Source organism: Homalodisca vitripennis, chromosome 4, assembly GCF_021130785.1.
Source record: "Homalodisca vitripennis isolate AUS2020 chromosome 4, UT_GWSS_2.1, whole genome shotgun sequence".
NCBI classification, from domain to species: domain Eukaryota; kingdom Metazoa; phylum Arthropoda; class Insecta; order Hemiptera; family Cicadellidae; genus Homalodisca; species Homalodisca vitripennis.
In genome coordinates, this window is record NC_060210.1 from 8,347,915 (window position 1) to 8,370,603 (window position 22,689).

Below are 22,689 nucleotides of genomic sequence, written 5' to 3' on the forward strand. Positions count from 1 at the left end.
CGGTAACCTTTCCAGTTGGTAGATTTAGGAACCCTGTGGGTCACATTTTTATTTCCCCTATCTCCTCCATGTCGAACCTAATAGGGCAGTGGTCCGATAGTGAGGCCTCCTCTGAGACGTGCCATCTTACAATGTTTATGTTTTTGAGTCCTCTGGATAGGGTTATGTCTAGGACTTCTTTCCTAGTTCTAGTAATAAAGGTTGGACTTGAACCTCTATTTTCTAATACTAAATCATTGCTAAACATAAACTGTAGAAGTTCCTCACCTCTTTAGTTTATGTTTGTGCTTCCCCAGTAGGTATGGTGAGCATTGCAGTCGCAACCAAGAATGAGGGCCGAACCTCTATCTCTGTAGCTCTGCAATAGTCTTCCTATCTGTTTTGGTGGGCAGCTTGGGGAAATAGGCTGAGTCTATAGTAACCTCTCTCACCCCTTGCAGTGATGCCATTTTCACTGTAGCCGCTCTCTTGTTATAAGATCTTCAATAAGAAAGGCTGTTATTTGTTTTGAAATTAGAATACATGTTCTGGAGTTTTCACTTGATCGATCATATATGAGATTACCTACCTGAGTCGTCAATCTTCTGATGCAAGCTCTATTGATCCAAGGTTCCTGGATTAGGACGATATCCAGGCCTGTTGAGATAAACCTCCTTCCCAAAATGTCGGTTGCGCCCTTAGCATGGTGAAGGTTTATCTGTATTAGGCGCATAATTACCCCTTTCTTCCACCTCCCCCTGGTGGTCCATCCCCGTCCCTCCTTTTGGATTGTTTGGAGACGCTGTCCCCTTTTCTTCCTCGGGCTGAGACAGATGGTCCTTTTAGAGAGGATCCCCTCTTCAAGAAGAGGGAACAAGTTGGTTTTATGCTTTTGACCACTGCACTGGCTTGTGGAGTAGACCTTTCAGGGAAGGTATGTACAGATTGCTCTTGACACCTTCGTGGTCTCCTCCACTTCCATCTCTTCAGCGGTGCTTTTTTCCGTGGTGACTGTCTCAGATTTCTCTGAAGTCTCCTCTACCTTTATAGGTATTTCCGTGTTTCTTTTTCAGTCTGAGCTGAATTTTCCCAAACTTGTAGCCGATCCATGGACCCTCCTTCTCAAGTTTGTTTGCTGTGGCGCAGTCGACTGCCAGGGTAAGTAGTACTGACTTTCCCTCGTCGCTTCTACGCAGAACGTTCCATTCTCCGACAGAGAGCTCTTTGTTTTGTACTTTCAAGAACTTCATAATCTTGTCGGTGGTTTCATGTATACTGTAAGGAAGATAGACGGTCGCAATTCTTGCACATGGAATTTCTTCCTCTGGTACAATCCTCAAGACTGGCCCCTTCCCAAGGCTTAAGGGAATCTTGCTTTCCCTTAAGCCATGCAGATTGCTCCTTATGTTCCCCCGTCTTCCTTCATTTTTTGTTTTCTTTCTCACATGAACTTGCGGTGTGGATCCATCAGAGTGAGGTCTTTTTGATTTTTTCCCTCCTTTTGTTTGTTAAGATATTTATTTTCTTCTGGAATTGATTTTAAGGCCAATTCCCTTGCTTCTTCCTGAGAATAACCTCTTTCCTGAAACCAGATCATTCGTTTCCTGGCGGCTCCACATAGTTTAGGCAGTACTGGGAGCAGCCTTTCGGTCTTTGCTCCCTCTTCCTTTTGGTGTTCGTCCTCCAGTATTGCGTCTTCTTCATCCGTGTCGACTCTAGCAGAGTCGGAGGTTTTAGGACTTCTATTAGGAAGTCCGCCTGTTTTTTAGGTTTGTTCAGGATTGCTAGGGTCGGAACCCATCATCAATCCCTCTATGTTTTGTGAATTTTCATCCACTTTTTGAGTACTACAAGAGCTCTCTGGTTTGTTTTCATTTTTTGTGTGTTTCTTTACTCATTTTGTTCTCACGAGTAGCGGAGATCTAAAGGTCACCCCAAGAATTGTCCCGCTCTACTTGGGGAAGCTAAGTTTAAACTGGAGGTCGCCAGGTATTCAGAGTTCGCATATTAACGACCAAGCACTCCCTTGATCACGCAGCCCTCGGCATATGCTGTTCCACCTTGGCTTGGATACAGAAGAAAAAATTTAGATTTAGGATAGTTATAGATAGAGCTTTGGGAAGTTTACCCGACAGGTGAGAGTAATAAGAAAAGAAAAATGAATGTAGTGAGGATAGTTTGAAGAAGCCCGCCAGATCAGCTCAGCCTGATCGGAATAATCAAAGAAGACAAGGTTTGTATCAGGCAGTTCCCAGGTGCACGTGCACGAAAAATTACAGCACTTTAGGAGAGAGAAGATGGCTGTGCATGTGCTTTGTGGACGCTCTAGCTTGGCACATGTGTTGGGGTATGAAGACCCCACCACTTCCGCACCCAATATTTATAATTCATTATTATTATTAACACAATTTTACTCAATTTTGAACTTCACTTATTAAAGCTGTTCCTCAAACATTTCAGAAAATATCAAAGTGAAGTTCTACGAAGAAGACGAGAACTCAGATGTTATATGGGAAGATTACGCAGAGTTCAGGCCAGAAGATGTCCATCATCAATACGGCATAGTTTTCAAGTAAGCAGTAAAATATTGGGGGGAAAATATATTTTTAATTGTAAGAGATTTGTGGGTTCCATTTGACAGATATTGCAACTATACACATGGCAGATCGTTCCAAAGATTCCTCGAGAGCCATAAGCCAGTCTTAATACAATCCCATCTTGATGGTTTAAGTCTTCCTACGAATTATCATTAATTTCATGAAATAATGCTCTAAATTTAAACATAGCGATATAAGAAATTAATATGCCTTTGTGTCAACTTCAATTACATCCTATTACAAAAAAGCTGAGTTGCTGTATAACGGATATAAATTAAAGATAATGACATTTATTTCAACAGGCATAAAGTAATTATTATTGATTTATTTTTAACTGTTGAAATCAAACTATTTTACAAACATTTTATGCTAAAACATTTATTATTGCATTTATAATATGTAGTTTTTAACCCTTTGGAGACCAACTTCAGATATATCGGAAATCTGTAATAGTGATAGCTGTTTTATGTGTACAAGACTCGATTGCTCCACCCTGCTTTGGGATTGTGTCAGTAAATATCGTAGTGCATTCAATTGTGCACCTGATGAGACAATGAAAATACCTGTTTACTTAGATTTCACTAATTTTTGTAGTCTGGGTGTCTCTGATGTCGAAAAGATGCGGAGGGGTTTGTTTTGAACTTCTCATTGTTTGTCACCGACTATTTTTGGATCCCTTCAGATTAATATAACTCCAGATTTCAGGAGTCAAGTCTGCAACAGCATCAGATTTCAGATGCTGCACATAAGAGGAAGGTGAACTGGAGCTAAACTCAACATTCACATGGCGGTGATTGTTTTTAGTCGACAGTCATATTTAAGCGGTGTTCCCATATTTAGATGTTTGAGAGTGCTGTAAAAGGCAGTGAAGTATCAGTATGTTAGGCTATGATGGTTATTATTCTGTTTATGCTGGTAACTTTTTAAAAAATACACGTTATAGCATGTTTTAAATTCAGCCATGAGTGAAATTGCAGTCCAGTACAATGCTGAGGGTTTGAGCTAATGATATGGCATGAATAAAAGATTTATTCTGTGTTTTTTTTTTCATATTAATTTTTAAATTTTATGTGAAACAGCTCGACCAGGAACGAAACATTATCTAAGTTTTTCTTGAAAAAAAAAAAAAATATATATATATGAGTGAAATTAATGGTCTTTATTCTTCTTAGTTTTATTAATTCATTAGATGTAAGTTTTATACCTTTACAGATACAACAATAATTAATGAAAATGTAATATTCAGGCCCGCAATCATACAGTAGACTCCCTCTACGCTGGACTTCAAATTGGCTGTATGAACCTATTCTGTAAATGTAAAATAGCACTCTTAATTATGTACCTCTACTAAAAAAAAAAACAATTATTAAGATCAACTTGTTGAATTATCTTATCATTCCATTCAACAGATTGCCTGTGATACGTCATATAGTGTAAGGACAACTATTCAGATACCAGGAATAAAATATAACTGTAAACTGAATAGACAGTTCTTTATTTTTCCCACCTATATTGTTTTACTATTTTGCATCCTTGCAAGTTATGAAAGTTCCACATGTGCACAGTTGTTATTGTATATGTTCCTGAAACTATGAAATCTTAATTTATATTATATTTTACTACTTGTATTATAATTTAAATAGGAATATTTGAAACGGGTATCTTTGTAATATATTCCTATTCTTTGTGGCTATTTCAAGAAGTATTCAATTTATTTGCGGATAGCCAATACCACTAAACCTAAGTAATTACATAAAAGAAGAGAGCTCAGTGCACAAGTCAACAGATGTTGAAATGATGAGTGTTAATCCAGAGTACAGAAATCTGGACACTCTAGAATGAATGCAAAGTTCATCAAACCATTTGAAGAAGTCAAACTAATTTTAAAACAGCTGATTGTTGATGTTGGAAAAATTTACATTAATCAACCATGAAATAACCCTCCGCTGCAATATTCACGTTTGCCATATGCTTTAGGACACCGCCATATAGAAACAACTTGAAGGAAAGTGAGGGAAATGTGACAGTGTACTGTCAGCTGGAACGTCCATCTGACAGTGCTGTCAGTGAGCCAAGGAAATACCAGTATACACCGAATCCCAGCCGTACACCAAGTAAGTCTTGTTTTTGATCTTTATTTCTTACATAATAAGTAATATTTTGTAAGTTCCCAAACACATTTTGAAATATCTTTTGTCTGCACTAAACATTGAAGGCAGTGTATGTTTAGCACCATCAAGAGCCTTGTCTGGCTCTGATCTACTGTTATTTATCTGTGTTTCTGTGCTCAACGCAACTGGCGTTTGAAACAGTTGAATATCTGTGCAATATAGCAACTTAATTGGCTGAGCGTTAGCGAAGCTTATCACTGAAGAGGTTGGGAAAATTTTATTTTAATCTGTTTATCTGTCTGTTTGCACATGTCTCGAAAATGAGACTTGAAAATGTGTATGAAGATTCAATTTTGTATGACAAACACTGAATTTGATGATTGTGCATATCTCCCCATGGAATTGGGCTGAGCGTTAGTGAATATTTTTACATTGGTCTTATGGGTAATCATAATGGCAACAGGATAGTAGCAGAATAAAAAACACTGATATAGAACTCATTTTAATTATCAAAAGTTTGAATGTCTCATGTAATAAGACATTTCGAGAAAGGTTTTATTTGTAGACTTGAAGTATTTACATTTAATTCAGAGTCAATCACCTGTTTCTCTGTTCTATTTTGTAAAGATTTGGAATGTTTAAATGTCTTAAAATTTAAATGATTTTTATTGCAATGTCAAATGCAAATATGTGAAGTAATTGTTTGTGCTCCAGAAATTTATATTTGGCCATTTATTATTTTTCCTGTTCCTTAATGATACTATCAGTTAAATTAACCCTCATGCGGTTGTTACGCTAACAAAAAGGTATTTTGCCGACACATTGACAATTTGACATTATTGTAAAAAGCTGGCTGCAGCTGTCCATACTTCACTGATACCGATTAAGCTGTGACAACAATCACGCTAACAGGAAGGTATACTGCCGACACATTGACAATTTGATATTGTTGTAAAAAGCTGGCTGCAGCTGTCCATACTTCACTGATACCGATTAAGCTGTGACAACAATCACGCTAACAGAAAGGTATACTGCCAACACATTGACAATTTGATATTGTTGTAAAAAGCTGGCTGCAGCTGTCCATACTTCACTGATACCGATTAAGCTGTGACAACAATCACGCTAACAGAAAGGTATACTGCCAACACATTGACAATTTGATATTGTTGTAAAAAGCTGGCTGCAGCTGTCCATACTTCACTGATACCGATTAAGCTGTGACAACAATCACGCTAACAGAAAGGTATACTGCCAACACATTGACAATTTGACATTGTTGTAAAAAGCTGGCTGCAGCTGTCCATACTTCACTGATACCGATTAAGCTGTGACAACAATCACGCTAACAGAAAGGTATACTGCCAACACATTGACAATTTGACATTGTTGTAAAAAGCTGCCTGCAGCTGTCCATACTTCACTGATACCGATTAAGCTGTGACAACAATCACGCTAACAGAAAGGTATACTGCCAACACATTGACAATTTGACATTGTTGTAAAAAGCTGGCTGCAGCTGTCCATACTTCACTGATACCGATTAAGCTGCGACAATAATCACGCTAACAGAAAGGTATACTGCCTGAAAGTTTAGTTTTTTTGTGTAACATTTATCATAAAGTAAATATTGTTTTTAAATGTATTTATTTTGTTTTAGGTGTAATTTCATAAGTTTTCTGCAGTATGTAGTGTTTTTATGTAGTGATTTCGGAAACGTAAACTAAAATTTAACAGTTTTTCCATGTTATTCTTAGTTAGTAAAATAAATTTTTAACAACTTGTTAATTGTTAAGATCACATTTGAACTGTATAAAATATTAAATGTTCTGACTAAAATTACGTACAATAGTGAATATCTTCTTTTTTTTATTTTAAAAATTAGTTTTACAAACTAGCTGTACCATAAGCATTAGTGGTATAGCATACATTTTTTTTAAATGTATACAAATATAAAGTTTATTTTCAAAATAAAATTATTACATAATATTGAATGTTATGTACAAAATACAAAAAAAGTTTTTGCTACATAGCTTGTTAGTTCAGGTAATTCGCCTTAGAGTGGTAATTTTTAAAGTACAATGGTCTGAATCAAATACAGGATCTCACAAATTTTCGTTTAGATCGTTCATAAAATCAATATTTGGTCCCAGGTGTGTATCAAAATCATCGTCACTTTCCGACTCGCAGTCAAACAAAAGATCGCGAATTGCATCACTTTTGATTTAATCACCCATATTATTTAAACTCGAAAATAATAAGTAAATAATATAAAATAAAATCAACGGAAAGTCTAGAAGAAAGAACAAAGCGAGTATAAATACAAAACAAAACACATGGATAACCTCACATTGCTTGCATTTGCCTTTACTTCATTCAGTAAGAAACTAAAGTTATGATTATTTACAAACAGTTAAATTCACATTTATAATACATTATAATAATATTTGCTTCAGTATTTGTCAGCAAGATTTGTAGAAGATATCACTAAGACTCACAACAACACACAACGTGAAACACTACAAAGCAAACTGACAGTACCGACGATCAGCCGCGGCACCTACGATCAGCTGTCTAGACTCGCTTGTAGTACGACGATAAATATACGTATTTCATTACTAAAACGTGACCCAGGGATCTCAAAACCGACAAATACGAACGTAGACAACCAATGAACATAATCAAAATGTTTGAATCCAAAAATAAGATGACTGAGCTAAATAATACAATTAAATAACACGACTCGAGCTATACTCGGGCGCCGGTAGCAGGCGCTGCCAACGCGGCCCGACCTATACTCGGGCTCAGGGTACAAAGTGTTAATGGTTTAGTCTATGTAAGGTTAATATTAATTTGCTTGATGTGTTTGGACAGTTCCTGTCAAAAACATGTTTAAAAATCAACATAATTAATGTGTTACTGATTTCTGGTATCACTGAACAATGAAAAAAATGTCCGGAAAAATTATGTTTCTTTTACAATCCTTCCATCATGAAAAACAAACTTAAACAAAGAGTATTTTATTAAGTGAATCATAATTTATAATGTATTTATACTTTTCTTAGACATATTGTGCTTGTTTCTCTGCAGTTTTATCAAGGAAAAGGCCCAGGAATGCTATTTACGCCAGAAGTTTACAAAGGATTCCATCAGGTGTTACTAACAACTACTGTCCTACATATCAACCAACAAACGAGTTGCCCAAGGAATCCTTTGTGCCGTATCCAGCAGTCACAGCAGTCCCAGAACCCATAAACACAGACTCATTATATGATATAAGCTTATTTAATGATCTTCCTGATCTTATGGCTGATGACTTATTGAATGATTTCATGTTGAACGACGAGCAGCACATGGTAAGTTTTTGTTAAAATGCTAAGATTTTTTTCTAAAGTAATTCTTTCACAATAGAGTGAACAGCTTTATAAAGAGCGTTTAGCTGAGAGGGTTCAGGCAATTGATAGTTATCATCTAAATTAATCTATATAGTTTTGATAAAGTAATATATAATATATCCCAAAATTCTTATATTTAATCAAAAGTTACTGGCTTCCTCATATCAGATAAGCCAGTTCTGCTGTCTTCCTGACAGTGGAGCCAGTACTACTGTCTTCCTGTCAATCGAGCCAGTACTACTGGCTTATTTAGGGGTGGAGCCAATACTACCGTCTTCCTGTCAGTTGAGCCAGTACTAACGTCTTCCTGTCAGTGGAGCCAGTACTAACATCTGGCTGTCAGTGAAGCAAGTACTACCATCTTCCTGTCAGTGGAGCCAGTACTACTGTCTACCTGTCAGTGAAGCCAGTATTACCATCTTCCTGTCAGTGGAGCCAATACTACTGTCTACCTGTCATTGGAGTCAGTACTACTATCTTCCTGTCAGTGGAGCCAGTGCTACTGTCTACCTGTCAGTGCAACCAGTATTACTATCTTCCTGTCAGTGGAGCTAGTGCTACTGTCTACCTGTCAGTGGAGTCAGTACTACTGTCTACCTGTCAGTGCAACCAGTATTACTATCTTCCTGTCAGTGGAGTCAGTACTACTGTCTACCTGTCAGTGCAACCAGTATTACTATCTTCCTGTCAGTGGAGCCAGTGCTACTGTCTACCTGTCAGTGCAACCAGTATTACTATCTTCCTGTCAGTGGAGTCAGTACTACTGTCTACCTGTCAGTGCAACCAGTATTACTATCTTCCTGTCAGTGGAGTCAGTACTACTGTCTACCTGTCAGTGCAACCAGTATTACTATCTTCCTGTCAGTGGAGCCAGTGCATTAAACATGCTATGAATCAAACTCGTGATCACAAATGTTGGTAAATACCTTTTTATGTAATTGAGGTTTACATTAGTGTTTAAAAGTTTGATGTTTGTTAAAAAATGTGATGACTTTATAAAGTTGAAGAAGTTCCAGAAATTATGGAAGTCATGGCAATGATTTACCTGTATTGGTCTTGGTTAAATATTAATGGGTTCATTATTTTCTCTGGTAGTAATTTCACTTCTTGTAGTTTATTTCTGGTGTTAAGAAAAAAAATTAAATAATAGAAATATAAAGAATGTACGTAATATTGTATATTATGATTTTCGAATAAACCAATGAATATTACTATTGTATTACAGAATAATTTGTGGAGTTTATTATAAAAGATTATTTACTACAAATTTCTAAATTAAATACGTAACTTGGACTAAGTTATAACATGTAGCGTTTGAGAAAATTTTAAATCTAGATAGCCATTATTAGTTAATAAGTATATCGTATTAAAAACAGTTTTGTTACATTTTGTTTAACGATATAAGGTTGTATAAAAATACACAATATAAAAATACATCACAAGTTTAAAAAAATTCATTGATAATAATAGATAGTTGGATATGAAGAACAGTCTAATCTTTGCCATCTGAAAACGTTACAGTATTTAATTATTACAAACTCCTACAACCAAAACAAATAATACGTTACAGCAAAATGAAAACTATTTATAAAATGGAGTTAGGTGTTATGTTCTTCGATGTGTCCCAATATAAAGAGGGTATTTATTTGATAGTGTTGAGTTGTCCATCTGTATTGCTCAAGGGATCAAATTACTAAAAGCTTCAAAACAAACTTCAAGTATCAAATGTTATAAAATATATGGATAGTTTATAAAGCTTTTGATTTTTTCAATATCAATGAAGGTAAGAAAATGGGTCTTCTCTATTTATATTTTGTATATATTAGTTAACTTCTTACAGATGGTTGTCTATTACAGGATATATCAAGTATGACTATGCCTATTGTGGAAGCTCCTGAAGACGGAACATCTAGTACAGTGTCAGTGCATGTCAGTGAAGCCTTCACTGCCCTTCACCAGATGGCTGGAGCTTATTCTGAAGTGTCCCAAGTGATTTCAAATGGTACGAGAGCTGCTGGTTGAGTGATTATTTGATTTTAAGTTTAATGTTTTGTTCTAAGCTTATCAAGATAAGAGCAGTGAGTCAATTTTTGTCTATTGTCATTTTACACCCAACGGAAGAGTAGCCAAGTTACAGGACAAGCTTGAAATCCCAATTAAGCTTGACTATAGATTAGGATGTTCTTCAGCCTCCTGGTTAAGAGCTGACCATTTCCAGTGATGCCAATACTAAGGCGATCAATAAGGGAGTACTATATGACACATTCAAGGAGGCACTACATTCTGGCAAAGGCCAGTTGTTTATGGCTGTCATGCACTCCTTGTACCTGTATGAGTGTGACCGCAAGAACACAGATGTTGGTAGTGCAGAGAAGGGATGCTCTACAGAAAGTAGTTGCTTACCAAACAGTAACCGAACCGGCTGTCCTCATTGTAGCTGAAACTATTCCCATGACTTGGTTACCAGCAATGCGTTAAGTATCTCCCCTTTTGAGTCTTGACTATGATTTTGTAGAGTTTCCTCTGTATTTGAAAAATTCTAAGTTGCAAGTATTTAAACCTCTTATTTCTATGGCTTATCAATCATGATTCTAAAATAGTTAATTGCTCCAGAAGCATTTTTCACGTCTGAGGCTTCATAATAGTTTTTATTATTTACTTCTGAAATCAAAAATTGTATTAGTTTTCCAAATACCAAAGCAAAAGTCGTAAAACTAACTAAAAAATTCCATGGGTTCCAGTTCTTATATTGTAATTAGTAATTTTATGGTTGCCGATTTTTGTATCTAAAAGGACCATTGCTTGGTTAGTGGGCATGACAGTTAAATTTAGTTAATAATACTGATCAAACTGAAGCATTCACCTATATAATGTAGCTGTTTGGGTTTGAAATGGTTTTATGTTAATTTGCATTTGCCTAAGTAGTTCTTAACTCGACCAATTAGTGGCTGCCATTTACTCCCCAAGCTTATGAATGCAATGTTCATAGGAGTAGCAAACTTACACTTATACAGAGATAAAAAAAAAACAAGAGGCTTTTAACTTAATTTCTGATTGATTCTTTGCAAAATTTTGTCCTCATCAAAGATTCCTATCAACTCTGAAATGGTAACAGTGACAGTAACAGTGTTCTTTCATACTTTAAAAGCTAACTCCAAACTAAACAATCTCTGTATGATAAGATTGTTTACCAAGCAGTTAGACAATTTTATGAAGTCTAACATTAAACTAATGTTTCTTGTCCTAATTTCAGATTGTCATTTACGGACTCGGCAAGATCAGCAATTTTTGTTGTAGTGAATCGTAGAAATCGTATCTTCACATATCATAGCTATGGTGGGAAGGGTTTCAATGTGAATGTCGTGTTTAGCTCCAAATCACTTCCCTCTTATGACCTATCTCATTGACTATTTACTCGCAGGTTTTGGTAAGCTATTCATAACATTGCATGACATTGGTGAAGGTATTAAAAACATCTTCTAAGTACAAAAGTACTACTAAACTGTATTTAAATATGGTAAATTGAAATAATGAAGTATACCAACTAACTAGTATTAATAACAAAAATTCAGCTCTTTTATTCCCTTGGGGCGGCCTACTGCCATGCACTTAAGCCTCAAGGGCTTTTTGCGCACCCTGGAAACACACAATGAGGCCCACCAGTCTACAACTTCAGCAGTTCAACAAACCGCCGAAAACAACCTATCAAGTCCTCCTGGGAAAATTCACCACCCCTGTCCAAGCTACTAAAGATGGCATACCGCTCTCTTGCTATTGCAGGGCAATCAAAGAGCAGGTGCTCAGCAGTCTCCTAGCTCTTGATAGATTACTGTTGTAGCAGGTGCAGCCTATTGAAGCTTCCATACTTGTAAAGCCTATTCTGTGTAGAGAACAATGTTTTTTCAATATTATTTTTACTGATATTGAATTTTGTTCGTCTAAAGTTTGCAATTATTTTATTCAGGTAAATAAAACATTTCTGTAATAGGTTATTGGAATGAATTTTTTGTATTTACACCCGATAGTAGTTTTCTGGATAGTTTTGTTATTCTTATGCTTGTTTGACAGAACGATTTAATGAATACCTGGAGGCGATTGGCAGTAGTGACGTCTCAAGTCAGATAATGTCCCTGCACGTATCAAGCAGCAACAACGTAGAGCAGTACGTAACAGACGGCTGTGCCGCTCCAGTCGACAGACCTGAGGGAAGCAACGGGACAGCACCTACAGAAAGAAGTAAGAGCAAGTCAAGTAGAAAACTTGATTGGCCATGAAGTGATTGATTATAGGTTATATTAAATCGTAACTATTTTTACCAATTCTTTGTTTGTTCCATAGAATAGTCATGTTCCGATTGTAAGTCTCTGTGTTAATCCCTAAATATGGAGTTTGGATTTAAGATCTATGCAGCCCTTAGGCAGCATTTTTAAATACCAACATCCCACAAGCACTTTATATTTTATTGTTTGTGGTTCATAACTACTAATATTTAAAGTTTTCATTGCTCATCTTAATTGATCTCAACGAATTTAGTTTCACTTGAAATTAGAGATAAATCTTCATTTATCATTCTTCTTACTTTTATTAATGACCGACTGGGCCTTTTTGAAATCGTGTTGTCCGTCCTTCCGTGCAGTTCCTTTCGTTGGAAAGGTCCTAGAGACTCCAAACTTAGTACGTGGGCTCCTCTTGGTTCAAGGAAAACCCCTGTAGATTTACGGGTTAAAAGATCAAAATGACAGTCCGTCCATCTCCCAACAACTCTTAATAAAAAGGTAGAAACCTTTACCTTCAACTCTTAAGGTTTTTCCTCTTTGCCCAAGGAAAAACCTTATTGATTTAAGGTCAAATGGCAGTCCGTATGCGCGCCAATTCTTTCATTACGTTCTTCGATACTCCTTTGTATCGGTTTATTTTAATATTCAAACACACACACATATATATATATATATATATATATATATATATATATACACACACCGGGTGTCCGAAAAAGAACCCCCTAGTTTTGGATTCTTTTTATTTATTGTACAATATACAAATTACAATGACTGCTACATTAAATGAAAGGTAATGAAATAAATTTTTGTTAACACTAGTACACCTCGATATGTGAACCATTTGTAGCCCTACAGATATCCAAGCGATATTCGAACTCTCTCCAGGTATTAGTTAACATATTAGGTGTGACCGATGCTACTGCTGCTACGATTCTCTGGCGAAGATGGTCAATGTTACGTATCTTCTCTGAATACACTAAGTTCTCGACATAACCCCAGGAAAAAATTTAATGGTGTTATGTCGGGGCTTCTTGGAGGCCATGCGATTGGGCCACCTCTACCCATCCATCTTCCTGGGAAACGGGCATCTAAGGCTGAGCGCACACATTGTTTGTAGTGGGGCGGCGCACCGTCTTGTTGGAATATGACCGGTCTCTTTTCCGCCTTGATGTCATCCACCTGTACACGTACAGTTCCAGCATGTCGCAGTAGATATCACCAGTTATTGTCTTCTCTGCAAAAATAAAAGGTCCAACAATTTGGTCGTTCATTAGGCCGCACCACACATTAACCTTAGGCGAGTCTCGTTGGTATTGAACGATCTCCTGTGGTTTCTGAGACCCCCAAATTCTGCAGTTGTGGCGGTTTACAACCCCATTAACGTGGAACGTCGATTCATCAGTAAAAATTACATTGTTTGAAAAGTCTTCGCTATCATCAATTCTGTTTAGAATGTCCACAGCAAAATCTAACCTTAAACCTTTATCATTTGGTTTTATCTCGTGTACCAGTTGGATTTTGTACGCATGCAATTTAAGCCTTTTACGTACCACATCATAAACAGTAGATCTTGGTAATTCCAGTTGTAGACTACGTTGCACTAGTGACTTTTTCGGGCGACAACAAGAAGCTCTGATTCTCTCAACGTTCTCCGCTGACACAGTTGGCCTACCTGGCGATTTTCCTTTTAAAACTACCAGTGTCTTTGAATTGTTGTAACCATTTACGGATTGACAGGATCAGGTACATTACCACCATATTCACGCCTAAAATAATGCTGCACAGTAGTAACGGAATTTGTTTCTACTAACCAAATAACACATTGTGGTTTCTGCTGCGGAGTAGCCATTGCACTGACAGTACTGACAGCGCTGAGCGCTGGATGCGGCGCGTGGTAAAACTACGCTCAAGGTCAAACAGGTGTACCAAACTTATTGCCAACATTCGAAACTAAAACTTACAAATATACTCTACAGCACCAAAGGATTATTCTCATCCATTTAAACTAATACTATCATGAGTAATTTCCAAAACTAGGGAGTTCTTTTCCGGACACCCGGTATTTATATATATATATATATATATATGTTTAATAATTGAACACACAGATACACAGGGCGTCCAACAATGCTATTCTCTAAACATTCAATTTTAGTAGTAACAACAGAACATAACCCGAATGTAGTTTGATAATAACTTAATATAGCTAAACATAGCTTAGTTTCAGAGTAAGTGACCTTTGAAAATTATTAAAACAGCTTTTCTAAATTTAATAATATTTTATTAGTTACTGTGGCAAAACCGAAATCTCTTGAAGTATTTATTTATTAAGATATTGAACACTGTCAGTAAATAAGTTGCAGTTTAAAGTAAGGTCTTAGTATTTCCTTTAATATATTCGATTGAGGTATTAAGCCTGATTTATATATTCACCTAAAATACTTCTTTTAGATGAGCAACAAAAAATACATTTAGAAATGTACCTCATATCACCACAAGGTAAAGTAACTGGATTTACTATTGAAAACTTTGTCAATACCAAAATAGCTTTTCAGAGGGAGCATCATCGCAATCAGCCTGAATATTTTCTAGTTCCTCCCTTTATGCTACTTTACTGTAAAGACATTGATATATATCTTTATCTTTATGTTTGGGTTGTGTGTGAATGTTGAGGTTATTAATCATTAAGTGTTGAATAGTTATTTGAAAAATAAATTATGATATCAATATTATAGATTATAATAAATATCTATTGACAAATCATAAAAAGTTCAGTTGTATATTTATAGCTGGGCCTAATGTTTGTCACAACTAAAAAGTTAGTTGTATCTTAACTTAAGATCAGATTTACTCATATAAAAAATACTATGCTGCTAATTGTATTGACTATAATTTATCAGTGCTTTGGACTGGGGGATTCACTATTACTTAAAATCAGCTCCTGTTTACTCACTAACTATAATATTTGCCCATTATTTTCTTTAGTTTGATGTAGTGTCATTATTTTCAATGGTTCGAGTGAGCACCACTTGTCATTAGTGCTAGAAACGACGTAAGTATAAACAACTGTTAATACTCTTGTGTTTGTTTACAAACAGGAAAAGAAAATCAGGGGCGAAAGAAAGATGCCGTCAGAGACAGTTTAACTGGAGATGACATTGTAGAGAGAATAGAGAAGTCTGTGACTAATCTCGTGAAGCTACGAGAGACTCGCAAGATGAGTGATAATCAGCTACGGAAGTACATCTGTGATTTGATCAGATATGCCTCAATTGTTCACACTGGAGATAGGTGAGTTCACTAAACAACTGAGCCAACATATGTGAAACAACTGATCTAATGTAATTATTATTGTATATGTGAATTCATGGTGCCACTGTTAATTTCATAAAGTGCAAAAATTGAGTATCATTAGTTATCTGTCTAATTCCTTTCTTGAATTCTCAAATTTGTATAATTTTTCATATTATTGAAGTAGTTATCTCAATTTATTTTGTAATTCAGAAAAAAATAAAAAATGTATTTTGTTAAGGTTCTGAGTGAAACATTACAAACTAATTGGTTCATGTTAACAAATTTTTGCTTATAAAAGAATGGTATCATGCCGCGTAACTGGCTTTTCTGGAGATTGCATGCAAACTTTCAAGTCTGTAGCTACACGTGTTACTCTGTCACATAGTAAAATGTCACATGATGTGCTCAGTTTCTTTACAAATTTATTTATTTAGTGATTTTCTCGTTGCCATCATGGTTACCAATAAGACCAATGTAAAATTGTGCATTAATGCTCAGCCAAATCCCAGGGTGTGACATGCACCATCATCGAATATATGTTCTATTATCTTTTTGTAGTTCAGTGTAAGAACAAATGTTATTATTTTTCTTTAATTTTCTGTGATCATTTTGTAAACAACAAAGCTTGAAATTTCCTCTTTGACTTGATATTAGATATATTATTCCAAATATTTTTTACTTTGGCTTGGTATATTACGTAGCATCAGATCTGGTAACTACAATTGTATCTCACATGAACATCCATTTCTACCAGGTCTAGGGTTAATAATAAATAATCTCTGACCTGTACTAAAATTTGTAATATATTAAGAGTTTCACTTGTTCTTATAAAAAAATAACGAAATACTGTTATTTTTTTTTCAGTGTTCTTCATGTCCTGGCGGCATCTGAGAAATTGCCACTTTCTCCCAAAGCAGAGAAACTCTTTAATTTGCTGAAGAGTCATAAGATATTGGAGACTCTAGAATTTAAGAATAAGAGACAAGAGGTAACACATAAGTAATTAAAAATAAGTTATGTAATTAGCACCCCATCCCCAAAAATCTCAAATATAATTCTTTGATAATTCTCAAAATCTCTATCATAAAATTTGTATTCCTTCAGCATGCAAGGCATCTTTTAGTTACTACAATTTTATTTGTTTGGTTTTAATTTTTTATTTTCTTTCAAAATATTTTTACAACTTTTTCCTACAAAAAGATCAACTGTCAGTTATTAGGAGTTGGTTTATTGAAACGACCTTAAGTTTTATCCCATAAGATCGATTTTAAACCTGGACCCCTGCATCCTTATGTTTTGTTCTAGGATTATGATTGATGTCTCATTTTAAAGATATAACTTATTATGTATGCAAACACTTTTTTTATTTTCTTGTGTACTGTTGAGTATTTAAATGTTAACCCTTAGTCCTCAAATTACTTTGTACAAAAACTGGTAGGCTAATTGATTTACCATTTGTGGGTTTAGGAGTGATTTGGTGTTTTAGTTATTTCTTGCTATATTTTGTCCTGTTATAGGGTTGGACAGTTTCATTCTTGAAAATTATTGATTAACTTATTTTAAAACCCGGATCGGAGTAATTTAGACGCGTTTATGCACTTTTGAAAAACCAAACATAAATCAAAAATGTTAAGTTGTGAAACGTTTTTAAATTTTTAATTAAAAAAAAAAATTAAGGAAATGCCTAAAATGGATGTATTTATGTGTTTCTTTCAGGATATCACATATATTGATTGTGTGGATACATATAAATATCATTTCAATTCCTGATGACAAAAAAAACTTACCATAAATAATTTTAAATAAATGTATGAAGTTTAAAAACAACTGCAACTCTTGCAGTCATAGGCCAATTAGAAATACTTGATGGTAAGTCACCATCTTAATTAATCCTGACAGGAACAGCCAATGTAACTGTTACTGTAACAATTTACAGACACCACTGCTGGTAGCAGCCAGGTGGGGAGTGCCTGACATGGTGTCGCTACTACTGGACGCTGGGGCCAGTGTGACCGCAACAGACTGTGACAACAATACGGCTCTACACTTGGCTGTCTTGCGAGACAACAGAGGACTCGACGTTCTTTCGGTTCTGCTTCCCCGGTGTTTACATCTCGTTACCAACAACAACCAGGATGGTACGATTCACAATTTATTGCTTTATTATTAATTTGTACTACCCAGCTTCTACCTGTTTCAAGTCTAGGACATGAGTGAAAGTACACAGGTATTGGTTCAGAGAAGAACAAAAGCCGTGAAAATTTCCAGTACACAAGTATCAAGTTTATTTAGCAGGACAACATTTAATATTTTAGTTATTTTAAAGAAAAAACTACTGGTTTGACTGACAAGTTTGGTTTTAAAATTGTTTTATATCTAATAAGGAATTTAGGTAAGCATGCAATTATACTCTTTAAAAATTATCAACTACTAATTGTAAAGTACAGCTTGTAGTTTATCATGCATCCTTGGTGATAAGTTATACATTGGACAGTTCAAATCGTGTACACATATAATTATCCTCCTATTATCAGGAAATAAGAATATTAACATACACCAAAATGTCTCAAACAAGAAGTTTGAGAAAAATAAACCGATATCATCATGACGATCATCAAGGATTTCTCTTTCTAAAAACATGGTCGAAAAATTTCTATCACAGTTTAAATTTTGAAATATTTTGGCCTCATTGTTCAGGCAACAACTGTTAGACAAAAGCCAGTCAGTTTTATTAGGCCTACGATAGACAGCCCAGGCTGAAGTAGATGCCTGACCAGTTGTTTTTATTTATTTGTAAATGATGGCTTTCTTGAGTGAAATATCAGTATAATCAGACATGTATATTGTGAAATTTCAATGTTTAGTTGTCTCCCATTTCACTTTAGTGTTTTATATTTTCACACAAAATTAACTAAAACAGTAAAAAAGATTTTATAACTAAATTAAACCTAAGTGATTAGCTCAAAATTGTATCATTTTAGACTAAATCGGAATCTGCACCTGTCTTGACAACATAACCACGGTACAGTTTAATTTTTTCTGGTAGATCACAGAAGCTAGTGATTTGCCAAAACCAAATTTCAAATCCATCCATCCTCTAAAAAAGATTTGGATTCGAGAGTGGAATAGATTTTACAATCAAATCTTGAATCACTAATTGTTGTGGAAGAACAACATTCATATTCCATCACTTCCATGTAGTGGAAATTGAAAACTATCTTAAATCAAACAAGTAAACAATAAATCATTTTGACTGGAAATAGTCTTGTGTACTGTCTTGTTGTTTTTGATGGTCGATCAGTACTGGTGGAGGAGTCACAAGCTGAAATGGAAGTGTCCGAGCCGAGGCTAGTTCTTTGTTGTAAGAGCGTTATCGGAGATAACAAAATAAACAGTAAATTTTTCAGTCTCAAATGAGTAATCTAAATTCCTCTATTTTCCCATTGCAATTCAGCTCAGCTGTTTTGTTCGTTCATGAAAAAACTCAGTGGTGTATGAACGACGGCAAATTTGTTAAGCATCAAGGCTTAATAAATAATTCTTCATTTTATGTGTGTAGATATAAGAAGTGCAAATAACATTAGTATTTTATGTAAATGACCAACATCTAGCAATCCAAAAAAAGATATGCATATTTAACAAATGCCAAGGCAATAATATAAGCAGATATCTGGGAATTCTTGCATCCTTGCACTGGGTATTGTTACATAGTTCTTTACAACTGTTTAACCAACCTGTGCTCCAGGGAGTTTAAAGAAATTGAGAAATTGATCAAGATTTAATTTCTGCTTAAACTAGGCTTCAAGACTTGTACTTCCACAATTGTAGCGAATTATAACAAATTGATTTTCATAAGCAATTAAAAATTCTAAGATGCTAAAGAAAAGAAAAATACAATAGTTAAAAAAACTGCTATATATTTAAATCATAAAAATAAAATTAATAAAATGTAATGAAAGTGAGAAGAAGAGCTCAGCAAATTAGTAATTATAATAGTTTTTGTGTATAATTTTAAGATTAAAAATAACAATAAACGTTCTATTTTCCCCAGGATTCACAGTTCTCCACCTGGCCGTAAAGGAAAGGAAGGTTGACATCGTGTCAAGTTTATGTGTGAAATCTGACAATGGCCTGTATCCAAATGATCTCATCAATTGTCAAGACAATAAGCATGGAAATACAGCTCTTCACCTTGCCGTTTCTCTTAGATTCAAGGATATTGTAACTCTTCTCCTTAACTTTGTAAGTCCACAGTTAATTTTTCAGTTTTTAATTTCTATCCATTCTCATATCAAAACCAGACCTATTCTTAAACTATAAATTTGTACATTATATTTGTTAAAAGTCTGGAATTTTTAATTATGTTAGATTAGAACTTTGATAGTAAGAGTTAGGACATTTGCCATCATTTAGTGATACAAAATATGAGTAGCACTTCGTTTCGAGATCTGCAATCTGATCTCTTCTTCAGGTAAATAGCTAACCTAACACATAATTACAAAGTAGGTAACTAACTAACTCTAAAACGTGCACTTAATAAAAAAACAAAACACAACAGTAATTATTAAAATGGAACAACAGAAGACAGGTCACAATAGGTCTGCATTCACCAACCAACCACCTGCTACAGACTAGAGGCCAATAGTAAATGGTAATCGTCATGTCAGAAACAAGATGGGGGCATAATGGAGGGAACAGGGTGGGTCCTTTTTTATTATTAGTTCATTCTGGTTACTTCTTAAAACCATACTGTGACTCCGCATTGGTTTATTACAAATATCTAATCTGTTTTGATACTTTTAGTTTTCTTTTTAGTTAATTTTTCAGAATTGGCAACCAAAGCAGGTTAATCTCGACTAATAGTTGACTGATTGTCCAAATTAGCACTTGACTCCCAACAGGTTGCAAAACATTTCTTTTTGTTGTCTTTGTTTACAATTTAGGTCCTCTTCAAGTCACTAAATACAATAGACTTCCTTTAAAGTCTGCTAACTGATCTAAAAGGCCTGAAAAGCTGCCCAAAAATGTATCAGTTTTGGTAATTTGGTGTCTGATATGCGCAACACATGAGATATTTAGATGGGGAGGTATGGGCTGCTCAAGCCTCAAAGGAAAATTCAGCTGACAACATTTTAAAGATTAACCCTTCAAGGCGGGAGTATTTAAATGCAAGCCGGACCCTGCTGCGGGACTATTTTTCCAGATCGCGCCATATTTTCGCAAGCTTTTACAAAAACCTTTTTTTCTCGGGCTGTAGACACTTTATCAACACAATTGTTTTATTGAATTACAAAAAGAAAAATTAAATGCAATAACACTCCCGAAAATAACCTCACTCTAACCAAACAAAGATATATATACCCAACACGTTGCTGCACATTTCACAATAACCTACATTATAAATGTAAGTTATACACACTCCTACGTGATTCTAAAGTTACAACACTGATTGGGATAACTATAAAATGTAGCTTGCCATTATATTATTCAACAAAATAATATTAAAAACACAAGACAACAATCACAGAACGCATTGCATAGCAACAAGTTGCACCGGCGCGAACGAACTGAGTACGCACAATGTCAAGGTCAGATGCTCAGTTTTGTAAACAATACAGCTGTCTCTGTCGCACTCATTTTCGACTGCAAACAGCTGCAAAAGATCGACCAACTCATAGACAACGTATTCCATATAGCCCGAGTCCGATATAGTTAACCAAAATAACGACAGGTTTCACTACATGACGGAATGTCGTCATGACGTTAAATACACGTCAAACCGCAGCTGACTACACTTTTGGGATGACGTTTTGTACACGTCAAACCAGCTTGAAGGGTTAATGGCTCTGCCAGCGCATGAGTGTGTGCAAATATGGCTGAATCACGCCTTGTTTGAATACTTCTGGTATGAGAGTTCATGGTTATTACACTAGTGTTCAGACCCAATATCATCTCTATCCTGAGAAAGCATTCATTTAATTTATTTTTTGTTTTTATGGAGTGAAATATTGTAAAGTCAGATTTATTGCCTATGTAATTAGAGGTTTGAGTAATAAACATTTGAGTATCAGTGGCTGATTTCCCATGGTTAGTTAAACTGATTTTATTCTGCAATTTATATGAAATGGTTGTCCTAAAAAAGGAGTCTGGTTTTTATGAGAGGGTGGTTTAGTATGAGGGTAAATTTTGGTGATGCAGTTTCCTTCAAACTCTTCATTTCCCTTTGAAAGAACTATTCATAGGTTTCTGTGTTCGCTCATCTGTTTTGCAGAATATGGAGGTCCTCTGTCATAACTGACTTTGGATTTTGTTGCTTTATTACCCGTACAGGCCACATTTTTACGTTGTTGGGTTTTCCGTTCTGATTTTTGGGAATGTTAACCTTCAGAGATTCTTGATGTTAGTGGGACTGGCCTATTTACTGTATTGCTAACTGGATATTTATCTGTACTTTGAAACTTCTTGCTCTTAGCAACTTGTAGTGAAACACTAAATTGGTTATTTTCTCCTATTTTATTTTCTTTACAAGGAGTGTTTGTTTTCCTGGGGTATTTTGGAACATTTGGAGTTGTGTGGTTGGAGTTAACAATTTACTTTAAGGCTTTGCTATGTCTAACTCACCGTTGCTGTGGTTATGGCTGTTTTGGGCCTGTTCCAGTAACGTTTTTAATAAATGTTCTACATGTTCCTGACTCTTTTTTATTTGGTTTAATTCAACCAATATTATAAAAGGTTCAGTCACAGGGGCTTCTACAAATGGTACTGTGGTTTGAGTAGAAATATTTTGTGAAATTCTCATGGCTTGTGTATTGTCAGGGTATTAGATCAATCTGTGCATGAGACACCTCTTCTTATAACACTTCTTTCTCTTAACACACCTCACCGTGGGAATTATGTACTGGAAAAGTTAAACTCGTATTATAAAAATTTAGTTAGTTGCAAAATAACTTGATATATAGGGTTAATGTGTTTATAAAGGTTTTAGTGCTATTGAGGGTCATATTAGCAAAAGTTTACTGTAACACCATTTAGA

At 35.2% G+C, this 22,689-nt stretch overlaps 1 protein-coding gene across 3 annotated transcripts in view; it reads left to right on the top strand.

Annotated features, from left to right (window-relative positions):
* The window catches only part of LOC124358928 (nuclear factor NF-kappa-B p110 subunit), a 68,797-nt gene that overhangs the window by 28,094 nt on the left and 18,014 nt on the right, over nucleotides 1–22,689 (top strand). For all 3 annotated transcript variants that reach the window (XM_046811196.1, XM_046811194.1, XM_046811195.1), the window contains exons 8-16: nucleotides 2,440–2,551; nucleotides 4,554–4,690; nucleotides 7,778–8,043; nucleotides 9,940–10,084; nucleotides 12,151–12,318; nucleotides 15,461–15,653; nucleotides 16,521–16,644; nucleotides 17,593–17,794; nucleotides 19,708–19,898. In XM_046811196.1, the coding sequence (XP_046667152.1) occupies nucleotides 2,440–2,551; nucleotides 4,554–4,690; nucleotides 7,778–8,043; nucleotides 9,940–10,084; nucleotides 12,151–12,318; nucleotides 15,461–15,653; nucleotides 16,521–16,644; nucleotides 17,593–17,794; nucleotides 19,708–19,898 (1,538 nt within the window). The remainder of the gene's footprint in view (nucleotides 1–2,439; nucleotides 2,552–4,553; nucleotides 4,691–7,777; nucleotides 8,044–9,939; nucleotides 10,085–12,150; nucleotides 12,319–15,460; nucleotides 15,654–16,520; nucleotides 16,645–17,592; nucleotides 17,795–19,707; nucleotides 19,899–22,689) is intronic.